At 36.3% G+C, this 23,701-nt stretch overlaps 1 protein-coding gene across 1 annotated transcript in view; it reads left to right on the top strand.

Annotated features, from left to right (window-relative positions):
• Positions 1 to 23,701, top strand: part of NUBPL (NUBP iron-sulfur cluster assembly factor, mitochondrial) — an 82,446-nt gene that overhangs the window by 34,386 nt on the left and 24,359 nt on the right. The window contains exons 8-9 of the mRNA XM_053697927.1: positions 8,975 to 9,060; positions 15,114 to 15,234. Coding sequence (XP_053553902.1) covers positions 8,975 to 9,060; positions 15,114 to 15,234 — 207 coding nt within the window. The remainder of the gene's footprint in view (positions 1 to 8,974; positions 9,061 to 15,113; positions 15,235 to 23,701) is intronic.

Below are 23,701 nucleotides of genomic sequence, written 5' to 3'. Positions count from 1 at the left end.
ACAAAAGGTCTTTCATCTGTATCTTTTCTTTCTTTAAAGGTTTACTTGCTTTCAATCTTTAATCTTTTGAAGAGTGCACTTATGGAATTTTGCCTGTACAGATTTTACCTAAATATGGAAACTCAAAAATAATTCAGTTAGTGTGTTTCAATCTCTGAAGACAGCATACTCTCATCCTGCAAATACAAATATAGTGTTAAGAACCACATAGAAAAATAAAACATTTTAGGCATCTGAAATTAACACAATAACATTGTACGAGGAGATTCAAAACGTTTTAGGTTCACCTCCTAAAAATAATCACCTCCATTACATAAAGATATTCATCAATACTTCCCCCATGTTTGCGTGGAACATCTCATGTGACACGCAAACACAAGATAACAAGAAACTAAACGATAACTCATGCACTCCACTCATGCAGAGACAATTCTCAATAGCAAGCAAAATGAAATACACTTGACAATTCAATATGCTGTCCACAAAAGAGAAAAACATAACAAACAATGAAAACCAATCGTTCTTGTCTTACACAAAACGAAACATTAGCTGCTGACACAAATTGCAAACAACCACAATTAACGTAGAATGCAACACATATTCTGACATTCGCTGAAATGCAACACACTCAGAACACAACAAACAATTAAAAACATCCACTATGTACAAAACTTTAATATCACACAAAGAAAGCAATCACAGCAGATGCCCAAGAAACTTAAGTTGCAGATTGCACAAATAAAATTGCGCTTATTTGGGAAAGATCAGATAACCACAGTAGCCACTGTTAAAGGGACATTCTAGGATAAATGAAAATTCATTATTCAGATAGGACTTTTAATTTAATTTTAACCAACCTTCCTAGATTAAACCAAACATAGGTAGGCTTATATGCTAATTTTTTAAACCTTTGAGGACTGCCTCTTATCACAGGCTGTATAAATCTCATTACAACACCAAGAGACAGAATACACGTAAGCCATATAAATAAAACCAAAACTGTGAACAGATAAATTAGCTAGTTATATATTATTTCTAGACACCTTATAGACCACGGCTTAACTGTTAAGCAGCAATCAACGTCATTGCAATAATAGTGGTAGACTAGTTAATAACCAAATAACTATATATATTTTAAAGTGTCACTGGAATCACTTCATTAAATAATATCTCATTTATTTATTGAACGCAGTGGGGGTTATTTTAAATAACAAAGAGTTATATCTGTGAGATACAGTTTGACAGCCACAGAAATAAAATTATCATTTTTTAAGCTATATTCTATGACAGAATATAATATAAATACTTGTTTCTTTGTAGTGAGCAATTTATAGTTATCATTTTTTATAACATAGAACACCAGTACTGCCGCTTTAAATGTACAGTGCAAATTGTTCTCTCTGTAACAAAGCCAAACACAAGAGAGAAACTTCTTTTCTTTTTTTTTTTTAAAGAAAACCAAAACATGCACAGTGTTATCAGTCTTTCTCAAGGATAGTGAGGCAAGCTCAAAGTTTCATTTCTACTTAAAGGAGAAACACTGTTTACTGCTTAAAAATATAAAATTCACACTAAAACTTGATAAATGCTAATTAGTTTAACCACAACAAAATTATTGGATTTAACGTTGTATATAATTTGATATTCCCCATTCTGCAGCTCTCCAGCCAAATATAACAACCGCATATAACACAAAAAAAATAAGCTTTCTGAAAAAGAAATACTAATACAATTTCCCCTTTAAATTAATCCCAATGATCCTTATAATAAAAAATGTATACTGACGTTCATTAAATAGCCTAAACAAGCATAAGCAGCATAAGAACGCACTCACAGTGGGATGCAGGCTAATTAAAGGGACATTTTAACCAAATTAAAAATAATCTTTAATTGAAACTGCTAACACAGTGAAATATACTAGTGTTAGGCTTACAGTAAACCTCATCGTCTTTTATGTAAATATTCCCTTAAATTCTCAGATGTTATACCAGTTTTCCTGTATCCCTTTAAATATTTTCACTCCTCTGTTTTTTCTCGTTTTTTTTTCTTTTCTGTCCGCTAGTCTCACGGATCCCTCCACTAAAATTGTAGACAACTTATCACTTCAGTTTGCATTACAGAGAGAATTAAGTTATGCTGCAAAAAAAATATCTGCTATCTGAACAGCAAATTTAAAATAAATATATACAAAGAAAGGTCTCTAAAAATATATTTAGCAAACTACTAATACAGGATTATTGCACTGGTTCTTTAAATAAGAAAATGACAATTTTTTATTGCTCCGTCTACGCACTGAGCTCTGATTTTCCAGACAAATATAAGATAATATGCCGCTTGTATAACAAGTCATGGACAATACATTAATAGCAACACCTTGTTACAGTGAACTGTCCCTTTAAGGACTAACCATTCATCACGCAAATTACATATGTATATCCTAACCATAATTTAGGCTGCTTGTATGATTTACCACACCAATTTCACCTCTGTACTGTAGCATGACCTGCAGATTAATTTACTTGCAACAAAAACGGACGCCCTTTTAGAAAAACTTTCAATTACAGCCTATAAATATATTTCATTGTGTGCACCCACGCCGTGCACAGACCTTACAAATACAACATACGTTAACCCATTAATCATACCAGAAACAGTTTCATATTTACCAGAGCGTGACAAAAAATCACACACACCATCGCACTTTCAAAGCCACTTTCAAAGCCGTTACTTCACTTACAAAAACAATATCATATCTTTACATGCCGCCACACAATTATCACTTAAAACTACAACTGCATATGAATACCACATACTAAAAACATGCTGGTGACTTTGAAATACAGTTACATAAAATAACATTACAAAATATCTTCTTAAAACGTCTGATTTCCCAACAGAGAAACATAAGGAAACATTCTTACGATACAGACACACAAGTTCATTCCATCTCGCATACCAGAGATTCACTCCCTTTTTTCCTTTCTCAGAAAAGCATCTATTTCATAGCGTACAACATACATATATATATATATATATATATATAAAAAACACTAGATTAACTTTTCACCATGTCCACAATGCATTCTTTTTCCTTCCGATTCCACGCAAAATGGCCATTTTTTGCGTGGATTGGGATAATCATTTTCAAATAATACATTCTGTTTTTGGTTTAAAGCAAATCTGTTACACTCATACCACAGTGAGAACCTACAGACCATCACACATTATGCATCTCAATATACAAAATTTCATTTTTGTTACTGCAAGCAAACAAAAAAAATCTTACAAACGGAGCTGCTGTAGCAGGTTTCTTTCCTCTTTTTTTTTTTTTTTTTCTTCTGAGCTATGTGCGCGCTCAGTGGTGGCCCCCCTTCTTTGCCTGCTACATTCTTTAACACAGAGATTTCTCTATTTATCAAACAGCAGTACTTACTGACAGTGTTTTAAAAAAATATTTCTGTCTTTTGCAGAAACTATTAACTCTTCTTTTCTTTTACCTTATACATGTAATTTTCTCTATGCAATCTTATCTATGAGCAGTTCCCCTTTCTCAATACAATAATAGCCACAATAATAACATGCACAGCCACTTAATATTTTCTACGCACAGCATAATTTTATATAGCAGCACCACACAAATAACCAAAGCAAAGCAAGCATCAGATATCAACATGAGCTTCAGGTGGGTAACAAAACTCTATTATGGGAATGAATATGGGAAACTTCAACACACGTGAGACTTACTCACTTCACTGCCAAGTTCGCCCGGAGTAGCTTATCTTAAAAGCTCCCCGTCAACTGGCATACATATATTACTTGCGCGCTTATAACAGACAGGACTCACAATACCTGTCGTGTCCCAGCACAGGACTGATTACCTGTCTGGAGGGGTATCACAACTGCCGGCAGGACTATAACCTCCGCAAACCTGTGCTTCAACCACAGGAACCCCTTTAACCTTATATCATTATCATATATTACACCTTTTTTAAAAATACAAACAATTAAATTTAGGTTCAGATTCACAGAAGGAAAGCAGCGTAATAAAACCACGATAACTTACCCTCTGCGAATCCCACTATCGTGACACCAAGAATTGTAAGGTGTATAATCCCACGGGGGGGTGTCAGCGCAGGCCAAAGCCTGGGGCCTAGTGTACCACCTGAGGCATATGTAGATTATCTGATAAGGGCCCCTTAGAATGACTCAGACCACGCAGCATTATGATCGAAAGCCAATTCTGTTTATTGCACAGTGCAAGCCTTTCTTATAGTAACATACAGGGTTAAGGGGATGACACGTTAGGACCGCGTCATCTTACACAATTATACAGAGCAATTTACAAGGAAAAACTGGAACATGAGTTTCTCATAACAATATTTACAGAGTCATAACAAACTACCATCTGCAGAGACAACCGAGTGTCTAAAGCCTCTTGTTTACATTATCTTATTCTATCTTACTTCTAGGCATTAGGCCAGGGTACATTGGCAAGGCCGAATAGCTAAAGAAACTCATAACATGCATATAATTCTCACTGCATAATACCCCAGTATAATAAAGTCTATTCATTACAAAATGGCTGCGAGGAACAAGATGGCTGCGAAGAACAAGATGGCTGCCATCAGGTTCATATTACCCCTAACAACTTACAATGCTTTATACACTCCTTACTTATACTTGACTCAGAATAAATTACCTATCATTATGACTTCCCATATAAAGGGATATTTCTTATGTTAATATTCAAAACTGAGGTTTTTCCAATGTACAAATATTATGCTGCTACACAAACCCACTCTGTGATTCTGTTTAATTTTAGGCATGCTATACTGAGATACTACTTATTTTTGTACGCATGGAAATGTATCATGTCTTTATTTTCTATTTGTATGTATCATTCAAACCTCAATACAAATTAATTAAAAAAAAATATATATATATAGATATAGTCTATTAATTATTCATATTTTACATTATACTTAATCATTTTTATTAATTTTTACAAATATTTTATATCTAATATTTCAATAACTCGCCTTAAGATTGCTAAATTTCCGTGTGCAGTAACCTAACCGTACAGAAAATAATGTACTTTTTATTATTAACCCCTTAAGGACAATTTCTTTCTCTTAAGGACCAGGGCTATTTTTACATTTTTGCGGTGTTTGTGTTTAGCTGTAATTTTCCTCTCACTCATTTACTGTACCCACACATATTATATACCGTTTTTCTCTCCATTAAATTGACTTTCTAAAGATACCATTATTTTCATCATATATTATAATTTACTATAAAAAAAATATGAGGAAAAAATGAAAAAAACACACTTTTTCTAACTTTGACCCCCAAAATCTGTTACATATCTACAACCACCGAAAAACACCCATGCTAAATAGTTTCTAAATTTTTTCCTGAGTTTAGAAACATTTCACCGCCAAATGCAATCAAATAAAAAATATTGTTCACTTTTTCATAAATATTTTCAGAAACTTTAGGTTTCTCACTGAAATTATTTACAAACAACTTGTGCAATTATGGCACAAACAGTTGTAAATGCTTCTCTGGGATCCCCTTTGTTCAGAGATAGCAGACATATATGGCTTTGGCGTTGCTTTTTGGTAATTAGAAGGCCGCTAAATGCCACTGTGCACCACATGTGTATTATGCCCAGCAGTGAAGGGGTTAATTAGGGAGCATGTAGGGAGCTTCTAGGGTTAATTGTAGCTTTAGGGTAGTGTAGTAGACAACCCAAAGTATTGATCTAGGACCATTTTGATATATTTAATGGCATTTCACCGCCAAATGCGATCAAATAAAAAAAAATCGTTAACTTTTTCACTAACTTTGGGTTTCTCACTGAAATTAATTACAAACAGCTTGTCCAATTATGGCACAAATGGTTGTAAATGCTTCTCTGGGATCCCCTTTGTTCAGAAATAGCAGACATATATGGCTTTGCCATTACTTTTTGGTAATTAGATGGCCGATAAAAGTGCCGCTGCGCACCATACTTGTATTATGCCCAGCAGTGACGGGGTTAATTAGGTAGCTTGTAGGGAGCTTGAAGGGTTAATTTTAGTGTAGAGATCAGCCTCCCACCTGATACATCTCACCCCCTGATCCCTCCCAAACAGCTCTCTTCCCTCCCCCACCCAACAATTGTCCCTGCCATCTTAAGTACTGGCAGAAAGTCTGCCAGTACTAAAATAAAATATATCTTTTATTTGTTTTTATATTTTTTAGCATATTTTTTAGCAAGGTTCCCCCCTTAGCCCCCAACCTTCCTGATCCCCACCAAAGAGCTCTCTAACCCTCCCCCCACTAACTATTCCCCACCACTTTGGGTACTGGCAGCTGTCTGCCAGTACCCACTTTGCAATAAAATGTAATATTTTTTTTATTAAAACCCCTCACTTTTTCTGTAGTGTAGCTGCCCTTTCCATACCCTCCCCCCTCCACCTCCCCGATCGCTTTTTAAAAGTAACCCCCCCCCTCCTCTTCTGCCACCCAACACCCTCTCTCCCACAGTCCCACTGCCCAGCACTTTGAATTGTTGTGTGCTCTGCTAGATCGCAGGTGCGCGCGCACCCAACATCTCTACTGGCCGGAAGGAAGTTCCCCAGTGATGGGCCGCCCACCCGCCTCCCTGGAATGGCTCCCACCAACGATCTACACCGTCGATGGCCAATGCAGAGAGGGCCACAGAGTGGCCCTCTCTGCATCGGTGTGCCAAAAAAGGTATTGCAGTGATGCCTCAATATCGAGGCATCACTGCAATACCTTGAAAGCTGCTGGAAGCGATCAGGATCACTTCCAGCCACTTGAAACCCTTAATGACGTACAGGGTACGTCGCTGGTCTTTAAAGACCAGTTTGTGTGGGACGTACCCTGTACGACATGCGTCGTTAAAGGCATATTAAACCCATGTTTTTTATTTCATGATATATATATGTGTGTGTGTGTGTATTTCTTTCTTAAGACACTGTGAGTCCGCGGAATCAGCAACTACTGTTGGGAATATCACTCCTGGCCAGCAGGAGGAGGCAATGAGCACCACTGCAAAGCTGTTAAGTATCACTTACCTTCCCACAACCCTCAGTCATTTGACCGAAGGAAAAAGAGAGAAAGGAAATAACACAAGGTGTAGTGGTGCCTGAGTTTTTAACGCAGTGAGGCCAACCCCACATGTTCCTAACTGCTTGAAAAGTACCACAGCCTTACTGAAGAGACTAACGTGGAATACAGCTAAACCCTGCTTGACAGGGAAGATCAGAGCAAACCTGCTCAGGCTTTGAAAATAAAAAAAAACTTGATAAAAGATATCTTAAAGAGACACCTAAACTTCACCTCCTCCTTGAACTGAAGGCAAAGAGAATGAATGGGTTTTGTGAGAAGGGAAGTGATACTTAACAGCTTTGCTGTGGTGTTCTTTGCCTCCTCCTGCTGGCCAGGAGTGATATTCCCAACAGTAATTGCTGATTCCGTGGACTCACCGTGTCAAGAAAGAAAGAAATTTATCAGGTAAGCATACATTTTGTTTTATAATAAAAAGGACATCCTGTAAGTGAAGAACATTGAGATGTTAAATATGTGCAATAAATATACAGTAAAACAAATAAATACATATGTACATGTCTGTGTATGTGTATATATATACAGTATTTATGTACTGTATCTCTATGTTACAGTTGTTTAGTTCTTTGTCTCCCACTCCCTTTTTTTTTTTCTAGCACCCGAGATCTCATACCTTTTGAGCCTTTATAACTTTTTAATGCAATATTTTTTTTAAATTATTTTTATCAGTTTGATTTGAGTGTAATTGTTCTGGTAAATGTATTTTTGTGTCGTGTAACAGTTAACCAAAGTTCTGAAGTCGTGCTAACTCAATGTGTGTTAAATTTGATTGTGTTCAAGCGAACAAATTTACTTTCATCTCCTAATATGTGCGCTATTTCAAACATGTGCTAAGATCCGCAAAATACCTCTTATTGCTAGCATGCAGCAGTTAGCGTGCCACTCGTAATCTAGCCCACAGTAAATGAATCTTAGCAATATATCTTCCTAGTACTATTAAGTTATATTTTTACAGATATATTAAATGACAAAAGCATGGTTAATACTTCCCATGCTAATATTTCTCCTCTTGTACCTGTTGTCTTCAAAGCTGTTCTCTTTTAATAGCTCCACATCCTCCTATGGGACATTGCAATCCTGAAACGTAGGTGTTCTTTACAGAAGTGATGCACATTCACAGTTCATTGATTTTGCTGGCTTTTAAGGAGCTTTATTGTGCACTTGTTACAGAGCAGGAGCTTTGCATTTTTACAGTTTCTGCAATGCTCATTATTCATGTGACCTTTTTTTAATATATCTTATGTAACTTTCAAACTGTGTATGAAAACTGCAAAAATGTGTGTGCGCTAAACCAAAGTTAAAAAAAGGCCGGCAATATTGCTGATCCCTGAATGTTCCTCACTTCTGTCACAGGGTGCAAGATTATCACTTTTTGTTTAGGTATTAATGCAAATCCCCAGTAATTACTGTTTATTTTGTGTTGTAAAAGATGCTACATTACTTTTACGAATAGGGATGCTGCTTTTTTCAATACTGTATTTACTAAGACTGGAACAGATCCCCTAATCTGTTATATCCCCTTTTGTTATTTGTTGATCTTATGCATTCTTTCACTCTCACTCTGTAGTGATTGGGCTCCATATATAATACACAGACAGCTATTTGTCTGACTGGAGACTTCCCGCTTTTAAGACTGTAGAGAATTGTTAAACAGTTCTTCATTGTTACAATAATTGTTGCTCTGCTGGAAAATGGGGGTTAAGGTGTCATTACTGGCTTTCTCTCAGGCCTGTAGAGGTTAGCTCACTCTGCAGAGAGTCAAGTCGTGGCTTAGGCAGCAAGACTGTGAGTCAGGATCTCATTCCAGATAGTGAGTCTGAGTGATTCATATTCCCAGGAGCTGTCATCGTGTCTACTCCTCAGGATATTGCTTTGCTGGACGCACGTAGAGGAGCTGAAATGTTTCAGAAAGTCAATGTGCCGGTAAGTTTCAATACTGAAGGGGATAACACAGGGCTTATACTACAATCAGAATTGCAAATAAGGTTTGTATATATGTGAATGCTTTTTTTGTACTATTCTTTTTGGGGTGATTATGATACAGAAACTGCTGTAAAACTTCCTAAGAATTGAGGTGCCTTTTCTTTCATACAGGTGGTGAGAGTCCATGATCCATTACTCATGGAAATTACTGTTCTCTACCACTAGGAGGAGGCAAAGATTCCAAAACCACAAGAACTCTATAAAACCCTTCACACTTACAGTACCTTAGTCTTTAATTTGCCTCAGCTGGAGGTAGTTAAAGAATGAAGATGTCCATATAATTTCTCAGAGAAAGTTTTTTTTTAGTCTATATTGAGGCCCGGTTTCCCCTCAGAGTACAGTTCTTGTCAAAGGAACGTATTTGGGGTATCATTTATGAGTCTTTATTTCACCTCCTGGGAAATTTTTCATAGACCCTCTATAATAGGTCGTAGGGACGTGTATTCTGCCTCCCTTTATAGATCTACAATATACTTCTATTTCCATAACCTCTGCTATGTTTCAGTATTGGTTTGGTTGTCTGCTACTTGATTGCTAGTGGACGAGTGTTTATTGGTAAGTATCTTTTTATTTTTTTACTTTTAGACAATCATATAGCTATATTTATTTATCTATCTTTCTCTCTCTCTTTTTTTCTCTTTCCCTTTTTTTTCTCTTTCTCTCTCTCTTTTTTTCTCTTTCTCTCTCTCTTTTATGACCCTAGGACAGATCCTCACTATTCCCTTGCTTTTACCGCGCAGCGGCTTTTATTTTTGGCATACTTATTCATGCTCATCTGGTTAGCATGCATCGCTTTAGTCTCTCTAGTTTTTTGGGGGCATTTGGCTTTAGTCTCCCGCACAAATGTTTATCATACCTTCCCTCGGCTATGTGCACATCTGATTATTACGGGGCACAATCTCCCTTTTAGTTTTCAGTTGTTGGGCACGAGTTCGGAGGTAATGTTTTTTGTTTTTCAGCTCGGCTTAGAGCGCATTGTTCCTGTTAAAGTTGCTTAGGAAGGGGTAAATGGTTTCCATTCCTCAAGAGTTTTTTTTAAGGGGTTTAATAGTGTTTATTGCATTGTTTTGCCATGTGCTATAATGTAGCATCCAGATTCTGTCCATAAATCTACCCAAGAAACTGAGTCTCCTGAACGCCTTTCTACCATCAGCTCATTTATGTGGCTCATGTTTAGATTTGTTAATGCAAACAGACCAATAGGTTACTTTAGGGGTTAAAGATCCTAAAGTTTCTGATTATAAACCTTGAAATCGTTTAAAGTCAGTTTGTAGGACTGCTGTTAAAGAGACGGTCTAGTCTAAAATAAACTTTCATGATTTGGATATGGCATGTAATTTTAAACAGCTTTCCAATTTACTTTTATCATGAATTTTGCTTTGTTCTCCTGGTATTATTAGATGAAAGCTAAACCTAGGAGGTTCATATGCTAATTTCTTAGACCTTGAAGGCCACCTCTTATCTCAATGCATTTTGACAGTTTTTCACCACTAGAGGGTGTTAGATCATGTGTGTCATATAGATAACACTGTGCTAACGCATGTGGAGTTACCTAGAAGTCAGCACTGATTGGCTTATGCAAGTCTGTCAAAAGAGCTGAAATAAGGAGTGAAGTTTGCAGAGGCTTAGATACAAGTAATTCAAAACTAGAGAATGGGTAATAAATGGATTATCTATCTTTTAAAACAATTCTGGTGTAGACTGTCCCTTTAATCTAAACAATGTGCGAAACTAGAGTTGTTTCGCTGGACAGTATGCACTTATAGCACTCCACTTATAGCACTCTAATGCCCAGACTCTGAGGGCGTGGCTTCATACGGATGAATATAAAATATAACTTTTATTCCATATTGTTAAAAAAAAATTGTTGAACAAAACCACTCAAATATTTAAAATCTATAATGTCAGATAGAATCCGAGTACAAAATGGTGTAGATGCGATACTTTTATATCATTGCCTCATAAAGTTTAATTCTTAGTATCACTACTAGATTATGTAATAAATTCTAATACCTAGTGGTTGTCAGGTGCACTAGGATAGTAGATATGGTGTCTAGCTAATTACTGTGACATAGGCTCGATTGGGAGTTGTTACCTAAGTCTGGTCCTCAGTGCTATTGGGAATAAATTGCTGAGCTTAAGATGGTAGATGATCATGCATTTTATTGTTAGTTGGTTATCCCTGTCTACTATTGACCAAAATTCCCATCTTGTGTGTAGTGATGGGTGGTATCTCCACAGGTAGCTATAGCGCACACTTGTACTATAATATACATGAATATTGGACTTGTGATCCCTGGTGAACCAGTTGTGCTGTGTTGTATATATAATGTTGTCACCAATATATATAATGCACTAGACTTGTTGATCTTGCTGGATTCATTATTAGCCGTTGAAGCTTTATGTAATTGCTTAAAGTTAGTCTTTGAAACTCATCGTTCAGTTTATTATTTTTAGACAATATCACTGTATATCAGATTAAACCCTAGTTTGTAATTTTATTATAGCTATCTTGTAACTGATAATATCACAGTCTAAAATATCTGTGCATTATATTGTTATAATTGTAGCCGGCGAACTCAGGTATGAGTGCTATTAGTAGGATATTTGTATCCTTCTCTAATGATCAAGTTGATACAATGTATCTAATATACATATTTCTAAAGTATGTCTGTCCGGTTAAAGATATAATTAACCGTCACAGCTCATTGTATTGGTCAAAAATTGTAATACAACTTATTTATATGAGAACATAACTTTATTTATTGTCACATCAATCTGATGCTGTGATAGCTGTGTTTTACTGTGCTGTATCCACAATATTATCGTTTGTCATGTATAGTGCATTTCACCTGTATTCTAACTAAATATATTATTAGTCATTATAGTTCCGTTTGCGTACCCCTTTTCATACAATATTGTGGATTGTTTATGTTGGTGCACTGGTATTAAACAACAATTTTGATTTATTTTATCGCTCAGCAATCTACATCACATTCCCCACTTGGGGTTAACTCGGTTAGTAAGCCGGTAGTCTGTCAACATGGATTCCTCCCTTGGGGATTAACCATTATTATCTATGTAAGTTAATCCGAAGTATTGCCATGTCAAGTACAGACCCACTAATGGCGGTTGGCTAATATTTATCTTAAAGATAACACCCTGTCTTATTGTGGTACTATCGCTAGACAGCGTTAGGTATAAACAGGTTCTGTCTTAGCATTATACGATAGAAAAGCGTCATCCACGCTCTATCTATTCCTCAATGTGCAGTTTACGTACCACTATTCATCGGTTATTCTAGATTGCATATGTTTAGTGCACTAGTATTGAATAATGCCAATAATCTATATCTCTCAGCAGTCAACATAAACTTTCCTGATTGGGGTTAACTTCACATAGTATGCCGCTAGTCAGCCAACATAGTCCCCCTTTGGGAATTATTGATTATTAACTTGATCTTATGGGCTATTCCCAAATATTGCTATGTCAAATGCAACCCATTAATGGCAGTTTGGCTAATGCATGTCTTAAGGATAGCACTCAGTCATCCACACCAATCACGACAAAGGAACTCCAGGTTCCCCCCAGGTGTGTAATATAAACCACTGAGATTAAATTGTTCAACTAGAACCTGACAAACCGGTTAAGACAACTGGGACTAAGCCACCAGAGCATTGGCGATCGCTCTCAACTCCAAGATGGTTATGAGGAGAGCAGACTCCTCCCAAGTCCATAGTTACCAACCCAACAGACTAGCGACCCTGGTTACTATTACTCAGGAAGGACTCCAGAAGCGTGTGCCCCTAGCCAGATGCTCCTGAGAAAACCAAAAGATCCTGGAGAATGCGGGCAACGATCCAGCTACCTCTCGCAAGCCAAGCGAGCGCTCTACCACTAATTCCCCTCTCTGATCCACAGGGAAGAATCTCATGTCGACAGATCTAGATTTATCTTGCGAGACAGAGCCACAAGATCCCTGTCCACTATCTGAACATGCATAACCGCAGACTCTCAGATGGAATCGAGCAAAGGGATGATGTCCAATGAAGCAACCATCAGACCAATTACTTTTAGACATTGAACCACTGAAGGGCCAAACAGTAGAGTGCAGAGAGAGGCAAGAGGAAAAAATTCTTGATTTTCTGACCTCTGTCAAAAATATTATCAGAGATAGGGAAACTAACGTGATCCCTAAGAAAACTACCCATGTAGCTGGAACAAGCTAATTCATTTTCAGATTCACTTCCCATGCGTGAGAATGAAGAAAAAAAAAACGACAAGATCTCTGTATGAGAGTTTTGCTTGTTGAAAAGATGGTGCCTGAACCATTATGTCGTCCAGGAAGGGCACGACAGCAATTCCCCGAAACCTGATCACTGCCAAGATAGCCCCCTCTGGGAGCCGTGGCAAGGTCAAAGGGAAAAGTCACAAACTGAAAGTGTTTGACAGAAAGGCAAAACTCAGGAACTTGAAGATACATGTCCTCCAAGTCTATGGTCACAATGAACTAACCCTCTTGGACCAAAGGAAGAATGGAACTACTGGTTTCCATTTGGAAGGGCAGTACCCTGAGAAAACTGGTTGAGACACTTTAGGTCTACCATAAAACGAAAAATGTCCTCTTTTTCTGGAACCCCAAACAGGAATAAATAGAATCCTAGACCCTGTTCCCTTACAAGAACAATCACTCACAGGGAAGAGAGCACCCAAACGCACTACAAAAATGCCTCACTGTTATCTGGCCTGCAGATAAAATTGAGAGGGGGAACCTGCCATAGAGAGGGAAGGAGTGATTACTTTGTAGTAACCCTGATGTACTATAACCACAGCCTATCTGGGACATCTCGTATCGATGTTTGAAGACAGAGAGATTCAACCACCCACTTGGATATATCTGTCCCACATAATGTTGCAGAGAATGCTCCTTAACCCTTTTAGTGCCAGTCTCCTACCCAGAACACGAAAAGGCACTTACCTGCAGTCTAGCCGTCCGTCAGGAGTATGAGAGGATGCCTCTCCTCACAGAGACCTGTAGAGAAAAGAAAGAACAGAGTAAACCTACTCTGGCTTTCTATACCATGGGCAGCAACAATGTTAGGAAAATGCAGCAAGGCCCCCCTTACAAGTTCCTAACTGCTTTAAAGCCACCACGGCCCTACTGAAGAGACTAACGTGGATTACGGCTAGACCCAATCTTCTCTTAAAAGGAAAGATCAGAGCAAACCTATTCTGGCTTTCAAAATAATAAAATGTTTATTTAAGTGAAATAAATCCAATCTTCTTCAGACACCAAAAACTTCACCTCATCCTTGCACCAAAGGCAAAGACAATGACTGGGGTTTGTGGGAAGGGAAGTGATAATTAACTGTTTGACTGTGGTGCTCTTTGCCTCCTCTTGCTGGCCAGGAGTGATATTCCCAACAGTAATTGATGAAGCCGTGGACTAACCATATCTTAGGAAAGAAAGAGATGTTTTTAAATCCCTCCCTTTGGTATTATTCCTGGACTTTACAGCTTGGGTATTAGTTCCCATGAGTAATGGATTGTGAACTATTACCACCTGTATGAAAGAAAACATAATTTATGCTTCCCTGATAAATTAATTTCTTTCATGGTGTTTAGAGTCCACGAGACTCCACCCTTTGTTTTGTTTTCTAGGGTTAGTTTTTTCTTCAGCACATTTTTTTTTCCTACTCCTTTTATTGTCTCTTATTCCTTTTTCTTACCTCACTTGCTTGGCTATACATTAGACTAAGATATGTGTGAGGTGGAGAGGTTTTATAGAGCTCTTGGGGTTTGGAAATCTTTGCCTCCTCCTAGTGTTAGAAAAAAGTATTTTCTATGAGTAATGGTTCATTCTCTCTCACCACCATGAAATAAATTCATTTATCAGTTAAACATATTTTTTTTATTTTTTTTGCTATACTGACATAAGTGAAGCTCTACAGATTTTTCTTTTTCATCCCGTTATTGCATCTTTCTGGTTTTAGGTGCTGGGCCTCGTACAGAACATGAGCGTTTTTCGTTGTCCAAAATGCGAACATGAGACGCACATTTTTGGAGCTGATGGTGCCCAGCGCCTAGCACAGTCCTTGGGGCTGGATGTCCTAGGTAGTATGAAATGGGGGTTGGCTTTAATATTTTTAGATATTCTCTTTTTCTTTTCTTTTTTTTTTAATTAACCCATGGTGCCATAAATTTCAAAACATCAACATATTTTGTTATTTTGACAGACAGAAACACTTATACTTACGTATGAAGTGAAGCAGACACTTCTATAAAAGACAAACTTATCTTTATTGGCACTGAATGCTCTAGTACAGATTAAATAACAACAGTAACTGATGTAGAAAAGCAAAATGATCTGTCTTCCAGTACAGACGTATATTTAAAGCCATTGGGCAGCTTTATGATCCAGGAGCCCAAAGTAAAGGGAATTAAAACTTTGTGACCCTGTTCCCTGACTTGTCCCATGCATAGTGTATTATAATATTTAAAGGGATAGAAAGGCAAACTTTTTTTTTATTCACTTTTGAGGTATATCAAACAGTACAAATAAAATACAGAACATTTGTCCAAAAGTCATGTAATTACATGAACAAACAATAATATTTAAAGATACAACAATGTCTCAGGTAATATAACTCCTGAGATGAAGAGGCCTCTCTTGGGCCCCATTACACATCACATACATCAGCTAACAAGAGGAGTTTATATATAAATTGCTAGGTACAGCGAAGATATATCCCCTTCTTTTCCCTTATTGTCAAAAAACTAACATGTACTGTATGTAAAAAAACACGGTCGGGTCATTCACATATAATAATGACAGGGTGATATAATGCAAAAGATCATTTATGTTATACGGCCATTAGCACTGTAAATAACCCTTCAACAATCATATAGAACTGTTAAAAATTGAAAGAGAAAGATATCCAAGGCTTTCTTAACAAGGGCTATACCAAAAGGCCTCAAACCTAGAAGTACACAGGCTATGTATGTATGATAATAATATGCTTTACTGCTGCAGAGCTGATTGTACCTTACTATCAGATATAGCATTGCATAGTAATGCCTGTGGCCAGAGTATATATATGTGTGTATATATATATATATATATATTTGTGCTTTGGCTGGCTGTAGTACACTATACACATTTTTTTTTATTATTTCTTAAGTCACTTAACAATAAATGTATAAAGTATAATGAAGGCACTTTATTTCACGAGCTAAATCACACGGGCGAATATTAAGTTCTCCCCTAAACACTAGTTGGTTGATATAGTACTGTTATATTATTTAAGATTCACATGGAAAGGTTTATCACTTCTAAAAATAGAACACCCACCATGCCACCTAAAGCCAAGGACAAAAAATCTAGAGTAAATAATGGAAGTGTAAACGACAATGGTTCAGAGTTAGGCAACATAAGCTTACATACCATAGATTCACAAGAAATGGTCAGAAAAATCGCTGAGTTAATGTTACCACAGTTTGAACAGGTCAAGCAAGAGATAGTATTATTGTCACAGGAACTCAAACAATTTTCAAACAGGCTAGTAGAAGCCGAAAATAGAATATCTGACTTAGAAGATGTAAATAACAGACAAGATATAAAGATTAATGAACAGGCCATACAAATATGCAAGACAAATTAGAAGAATTAGAAGATCGCTCAAGGCATAACAATATAAGAATTATAGGGTTACCAGAGTCAATTGAATTTCAAGACCTGCTGAAGTTTGCATCACACCAGTTACCACAGATGCTAGGGCTACAAATACCACAACAGGGTCTACAAGTGGAGAGTGCCCATAGGATAGGAGGTATCAGGAATTATATAAATGGCAATCCGAGAAACAGACCAACGATCATCAAATCTCTTAACTTTCAGGATAAGGTAAACCCTTTGAGACAATATAAACAAAAAATGCCGGTAATGGTGGGACAGAATAAGGTACTTATGTTTCAAGATTTTTCGATAGAGACGTCAAAGAAAAGAAATGGTACCAATTTGTACTAGTTTAATTAATCTAGGACTTAAAGCTACAATAATCTATCCAGCTAGGATTAAGATATTTGATGATCAAGGAAACACAATATTAAACAATGTCGAAGAGGCCAGGTTATATTTGAAGAACAGACAAGAAGGGGAGAAAGATATTAGGTGATGCCCAATTATAAATGGGCAATAGTTAAGCAACGACAGAAGAGTTGGTGAATAGAATGTATGTTCAGTATAATATCATAATTTTACATGGCATTCGTTATTATGAAGAAATGATGTATGTAGATACCACACGGTTTGTTCAGTGCCTCAATATCATATCACACCCATACATATCATGTGAGGGTATGAAGATGGGAAAATATGCTGCAGTAGATAAGGGTGGTCCCCATACAGGGGAATATTAGTTGGGGTTTTTTTTGTTTTGGTTTTGTTTCTACCCCCTCTCCCTGATGGGTGGATGTCTAATATTAGTATAAAATGAAGGAACACGTTAACTTGGTTTCTTGGAATGTTGGGGGAATTTCTTCCCCAATAAAGAGGAAGAATATTTTGAAATTTATTAAGAAGCATAAGGCAGATATTGCCATGCTCCAAGAAACCCACCTAAGGGAGCAGGAAATTAATAAATTATAAACGGGATGGGTGGGTGAAGTAATTGCAACACCATGTCATGACAGGAAAAAGGGTGTTGCAATTCTTTTTAATAAACATTTGGAATATAAGATTGTAACAAGAGAGTTAGATGAGGAAGGGAGGTATATGATTTTACAAGTGGAAATAGAGGGGAAATTATTGAACCTCTGTAATATTTATGGGCCTAATACTCTAGATAGAGATTTTTTGGGGGAAAAATACAAATTAAACTAACAAATATGGGACCAGAGAATATTATCCTGGCGGGAGATTTGAATATGGTTATGCACCCAACATTAGACAGATTAAGACCGTCTCTTAACAATAAAAGTAGACAAGAAGCAAAGATACTCAAAGGTTTTTGCAGGTCTTAATTATTGAAAGATATATGGAGAATCCAAAACCCAGATAAAACTATGTCAAGAATAGATGTATTCTTGGTCTCGGGAAATTCTTATGAGAATGAAGATGCTAACAGATATAAAAGATATAATGTTATCCGATCATGCTATCCTATCTCTTAAGATGCAGATCAAAAAGGCTAATATGAATAATACAGGAAACATTTTCTTTCCTAATTACTTAGTTTCAAATTGAGTGATTTCTACTTTGATAATCAGGAGTACAAAGAGAGACATTAATTATTATGGGAGACCTTCAAAGCAGTAATTAGAGGCGAAATAAAATCATATTTAATAGGGAAAAAAAACGTGAATCTCAAAGAAAAGAAATTTTATTATCTAGTCAGGTTAGAAACTGCTATAATTCATTCCTTAGTGATCCCTCAAACAGATTGTGGGAAAAGTATATCACGGCAAAAAAGGAAAGAGAAATTTGTTTGACCCAAAAAATGAGACAAGAAGAAATAAGAACTAGAGCATTTTTTACTATAGGTATAGCAGTAAATCTGGAAAATTCCTGGCTAATTTAGTCAAACTTAAAAGGAAAAGACAAGGCATTGAAGCAATTAAAGTGGGGAAAGAAAGCTTTGTAAACAATGAGGAGATAAGTAAACGAATATTGGAATTTTACCAAAAGATATATACAGAGGGCATAATATGCCAGGAAACTAAAACAAAATTTTGGGAAAAGATTAGGTTACCAAAACTAGACAAGGATAAGTTGGAGATACTAAATAGCGCTATAACTATAGAGGAGATTAAAAAAGCAATTAAGTTTGCACCACCAAACAAAGTGTCGGGTCCAGATCAGCTACCAATAGAACTCTATAAAATGTTGAAGGAGGAAATAAGTCCAACGTTGGAAGGGCTATTTAATGCAATGTATATACAAGGTGAGTTACAATCTAAGTATTTCACGGCTTCAACAATATCTTTAATTCTAAAAAGGGGGTAGGACCCGGAAGATCTAAATGCGTATAGACCCATTTCATTATTAAATAATGATTACAACATTTTCATGAGTATTATAGCCCAAAGATTAAAAGGAATGATGGCCCCATTGGTTCACAAGGCTCAAGTGGGATTCATGCCAGGTAGAAATTCAACCACTAATTTAAGGAAATTACAATTGGTCATTGAATATTATTGGTCCCAAATAAATAAAAAAGGAATTATACCTAAGACTGATATGGCTGTGACAACAATCGATGCAGAAAAAGCGTTCAATATGATAACATGGAACCACCTGTTTACGGTAATAAATAAATTTGGGCTTGTTGGAATCTTCCTCAAAATGATACAACTGATATATAATAGACCATTGGCAAATATTGCAGTCAATGGGTGCAACACAGATAGTTTCCTCCTCCAAAAAGGGACAAGACAAGGATGCCCGCTATCCCCATATTTGTTTAATTTAGCGATTAAACTGCTGGCATTATATATTAGAAAGGAAGTGGAAGGTATTTGGTTGGGAAAGAGGAAAATGACACTGCTACTGTACGCAGATGATCTTTTAGTTTTTGTGAGGGACACCAGGGAAAATATGCCCACTTTAATACAAGCCTTAGAAAAATTTAGTACATTCTCGGGATACAAAGTTAATATTAACAAATCAGAAGTTTTTTGGATTTATAAGAACAGAGATAGTTATAGGGATTGTTTTTTTCAAATAAACTAAAGTCAAGATTAATTATTTAGGTATTAGGCTGGATAGAGACCCTAGCAAATGGTACTCGGCAAATTATAACCATATATTTGCGAAAATTTTCAATGATTTGGCAAGTTGGACGAAATTTCCTTTAACTCTATCTGGAAAAATCAATTTGATTAAAATGGTGGCATTCCCCAAATTACTATATTTATTACAAAATTTACCAGTGTTTATCAAACGGAAAGATCTCCAGAATTTTAAGCAAAAGTGTGTGAGGTTTTTATGGGAGAAAAAAACGGAGGGCACTGGCATTACAAAAAAATGGCATATTATAGAAAAGAAGGAGGATTGTCCTTTCCTGATATAGAATTATATAATATAGTTTGCATGGGGAAAATTGCCATGGATTGGCTAACAGAGACAAACCATTATTCTATCTCTTGTTTGGAAGAACAACTAGTCAGACCATATGCGCTTAAGGCTTTATTACACTGTAAGGAGAACCTCCTGATAGAAGTTAAAACTTTGTCCTCTATTAATAATATAATATATGCTTGGCATAAAATTGTTAAAATATCACAAGCTAATCCAAGATTGTCCAAATATCTTACACTAACAGGTAATCGGAACTTTGAACCGGCTCTAGGCTCAAAAGTTTTTCAAAGATGGAAGTTGCAAGGTCTCATTTATATACAACAATTAAAAGAAAAAATAATTAGAAGGTGTAAAACTTTCCAAGAGCTTAAAAACAAATTTATGCTATCAGATAAGGATTTTTTTGCATATTTGCAGGTGTGTCATTTTTATAATAAAATGGTTGTAGAGAATTTGGAAGATAGCTCATGGAAACTTTTAGGGCCAATCCTGAATATCTATAAGGTGGGGAACCACTCCATTTCTGTATTATACAAAGCACTTAAAACTTTGCAGGGGAAAGAGAATATAGATAAAATTGCAGTCTACTGGCAACAACCAGCAGAGAAAATACAAAAAAGCTTACAGACCAAGCAACCCAATTGCATGGAGAGAATCTCACTTAAAAATTGTAAATAGAATATACATTATGCCGGCAGTCAAAGCAAAATGGGATAAGTCGTTAAATAATAAATGTTTTAAATGTTGTTTGGTAGCAGCAGATTTACAACATTGTCTATGGAACTGTCCCAAAATACAAAATCTTTGGAAAAAGCTTAAGTTTTAGCTAAATAAAATAAACAAAAAAGAAATCAGAATGACAGAGGGTCATATTCTTTTTCTGCATGAAGACCAAGTACCGCAAGTGAGCAATACGTTTTTTGAATACGGTAATATTGATTGTTAGATCATTAATTTTAAAATATTGGAAGTCTAAGAAAAGCCCTAATTTAACAGAATGTATAAACAAGATAAAAGGACAGGCAATAGTAGAACAATATGACACCTCTATAAATTCAGAAAAAGAAATAAAACATTTTTTTAATAAGGGGAGAAGGTTTATTCAATCACTGTGTATAGAAGAGCAAAGACTGGTAATTTCACCCTTCAGAGGGTCTGAGTTCTTGACTTTTGCTATTGAAAGGAAGGAATACCCTAGTATCATGGAATAAGGGGGGTATTTTTTTGTTTTGTTTTGTTTTTGTGTCCTGTTTTGGTACGCCAGGCTTCGCTTGGCATGGTGTGTTAGCGGTAGAAAATAATCCAAAAGAGTGGTACAAATGTATTATTAAGAAATAGGTTAATTCACAGATTATAAGAACCTAGGACGGTTGGGGTATCATGGAGTGGGGATCTTATTGTCATTAGGAGGTGCAATATGGACGAGCATTTTATAGTATATTATGTATGTAGAACACAGTCCATATCTGTGTTAAAGGGACAGTCTAGGCCAAAATAAACTTTCATGATTCAGATAGAGCATGTCATTTTAAACAATTTTCCAATATACTTTTATCTCCAATTTTGCTTTGTTCTCTTGGTATTCTTAGTTGAAAGCGTAACCTAGGAGTTTCATATGCTAATTTCTTAGACCTTGAAGGCCACCTCTTTTCAGATTGCATTTTTAACAGTTTTTCACCACTAGAGGGTGTTAGTTCACGTATTTCATATAGATAACACTGTGCTCGTGCACGTGAAGTTATCTGGGAGCAGGCACTGATTGGCTAGACTGCAAGTCTGTCAAAAGAACTGAAATAAAGGGACAGTTTGCAGAGGCTTAGATACAAGATAATAACAGAGGTAAAAGATATATAAATATAACTGTGTTGGTTATGTAAACTGGGGAATGGGTAATAAAGGGATTATCTATCTTTTAAAACAACAAAAATTCTGGTGTAGACTGTCCCTTTAAGTGAGATTGTCCAATTTTCAGGATGATACTGTTGTGTGTTTGATTTTTTTTTGTATTATTTTTTTTTTTGTATCATGGATCTAACAATCATGTATCATTTAAATTGTATTCTCTGTTGGATTAATAAAAAAAATAAGGAAAAGAACTGTTAAAAATTGAAAGAGAGACCTATCCAAGGCTTTCTTAACAAGGGCTATACCAAAAGGCCTCAAACCTAGAAGTACACAGGCTATGTATGTAGGATAATAATAAGCTTTATTGCTGCAGAGCTGATTGTACCTTACTATCAGATATAGCGTTGCATAGTAATGCCTGTGGCCAGAGTGTTCAAACATATACAAACCCTCTGTTTTATATAGAAATTGTGATTCCTCCTAATAGTTAAGGGCCACGCTTGTATATTTGGTAATCATTGTTATGAAGGAGTGAGGGCAACTCACGGGGCACACAGGATTCAAAGGCATATAAAATAACTAATTAGCAAATGACCTGAACTGATGAACCAACCTATGTATGGGGTAATCATGGAACATGGAGTTCAGTAGAAGGGTTAAACAGATGTGTCAGGGTTAGGTAGCAGCGTGACATCTATTAGTAAATTATTTATAGTTAGCTTCTGACGAGTTAGCAATGTCATTACAAGTGGACCCAAAGAGCAAAATAGGTGCCATACTTTTAATATATTAAAGATTACAAATCTACTATCATCTGTGGGGTGCTGCTGAATAATCTAGCAGGGGACGATATATAATCAATATGGCTAGAGGCCTTGTTGTAATACAATTCTCCAAGAAGTTAGGGGTTAAATTATAGTATCTTGAACTGTAATACCATCTCGGACGGGACAAGGGCTAAATCACCTAAATTGAAAGAAACTAGAAGGCAGAGTATGCCATTGTATTTCCCTTTGTAAGCCACTCTTTCTGATACATGCGTTTGGCACCATATGAACTATAAATGTGAGAAGGCATTTATAGGAGTATCAAACATTTGTATCTAATACATACCTCTATATCATCATTATAAGTAATACAGATGCTTAAAAGTATACGAACACTCATGGAAAATGCTGTATGAATTAAATAACATATCAATTCCAGTAAACGCTAAACAGTGAAAAGACACTGAAACCTGAAATGTTCTCATATATTTAGGCACAAATAAATTATAAAATCCAGAAAGATAATAGAGGGATTCAGATTCAACAATGCAGTTTCACCTACTTAGAGTTCTAGGCTGTAATAAAATAAACTGTACTAAAACTCCTTGTACACTAGTTTGGATTAGGAACTCTCACCCAACAATATGTTTGGTTAACAAAGGAGAAAGCAAATCTGTGCCATCAAAGTTAGGGGACCACTCTACAACTTGAGCCACCTCAGGACCAAAGATAAGGCATTCTGTACTCTCGCATCGGGGGTGGGCTGTCGCACTAGATCCATTGATAGAGAACATTGCAGGAGGTATCCTCTCCTCCAGTTTCCCCTTTTGGAGCAGAGCAGGCCCATGTCCCATAAAATTCACTGTAGCCTCAACCACATGCAGTGAACACT

Source organism: Bombina bombina, chromosome 1 (assembly GCF_027579735.1).
Source record: "Bombina bombina isolate aBomBom1 chromosome 1, aBomBom1.pri, whole genome shotgun sequence".
NCBI classification, from domain to species: domain Eukaryota; kingdom Metazoa; phylum Chordata; class Amphibia; order Anura; family Bombinatoridae; genus Bombina; species Bombina bombina.
This window is presented reverse-complemented; position numbering and strand designations above follow the sequence as displayed.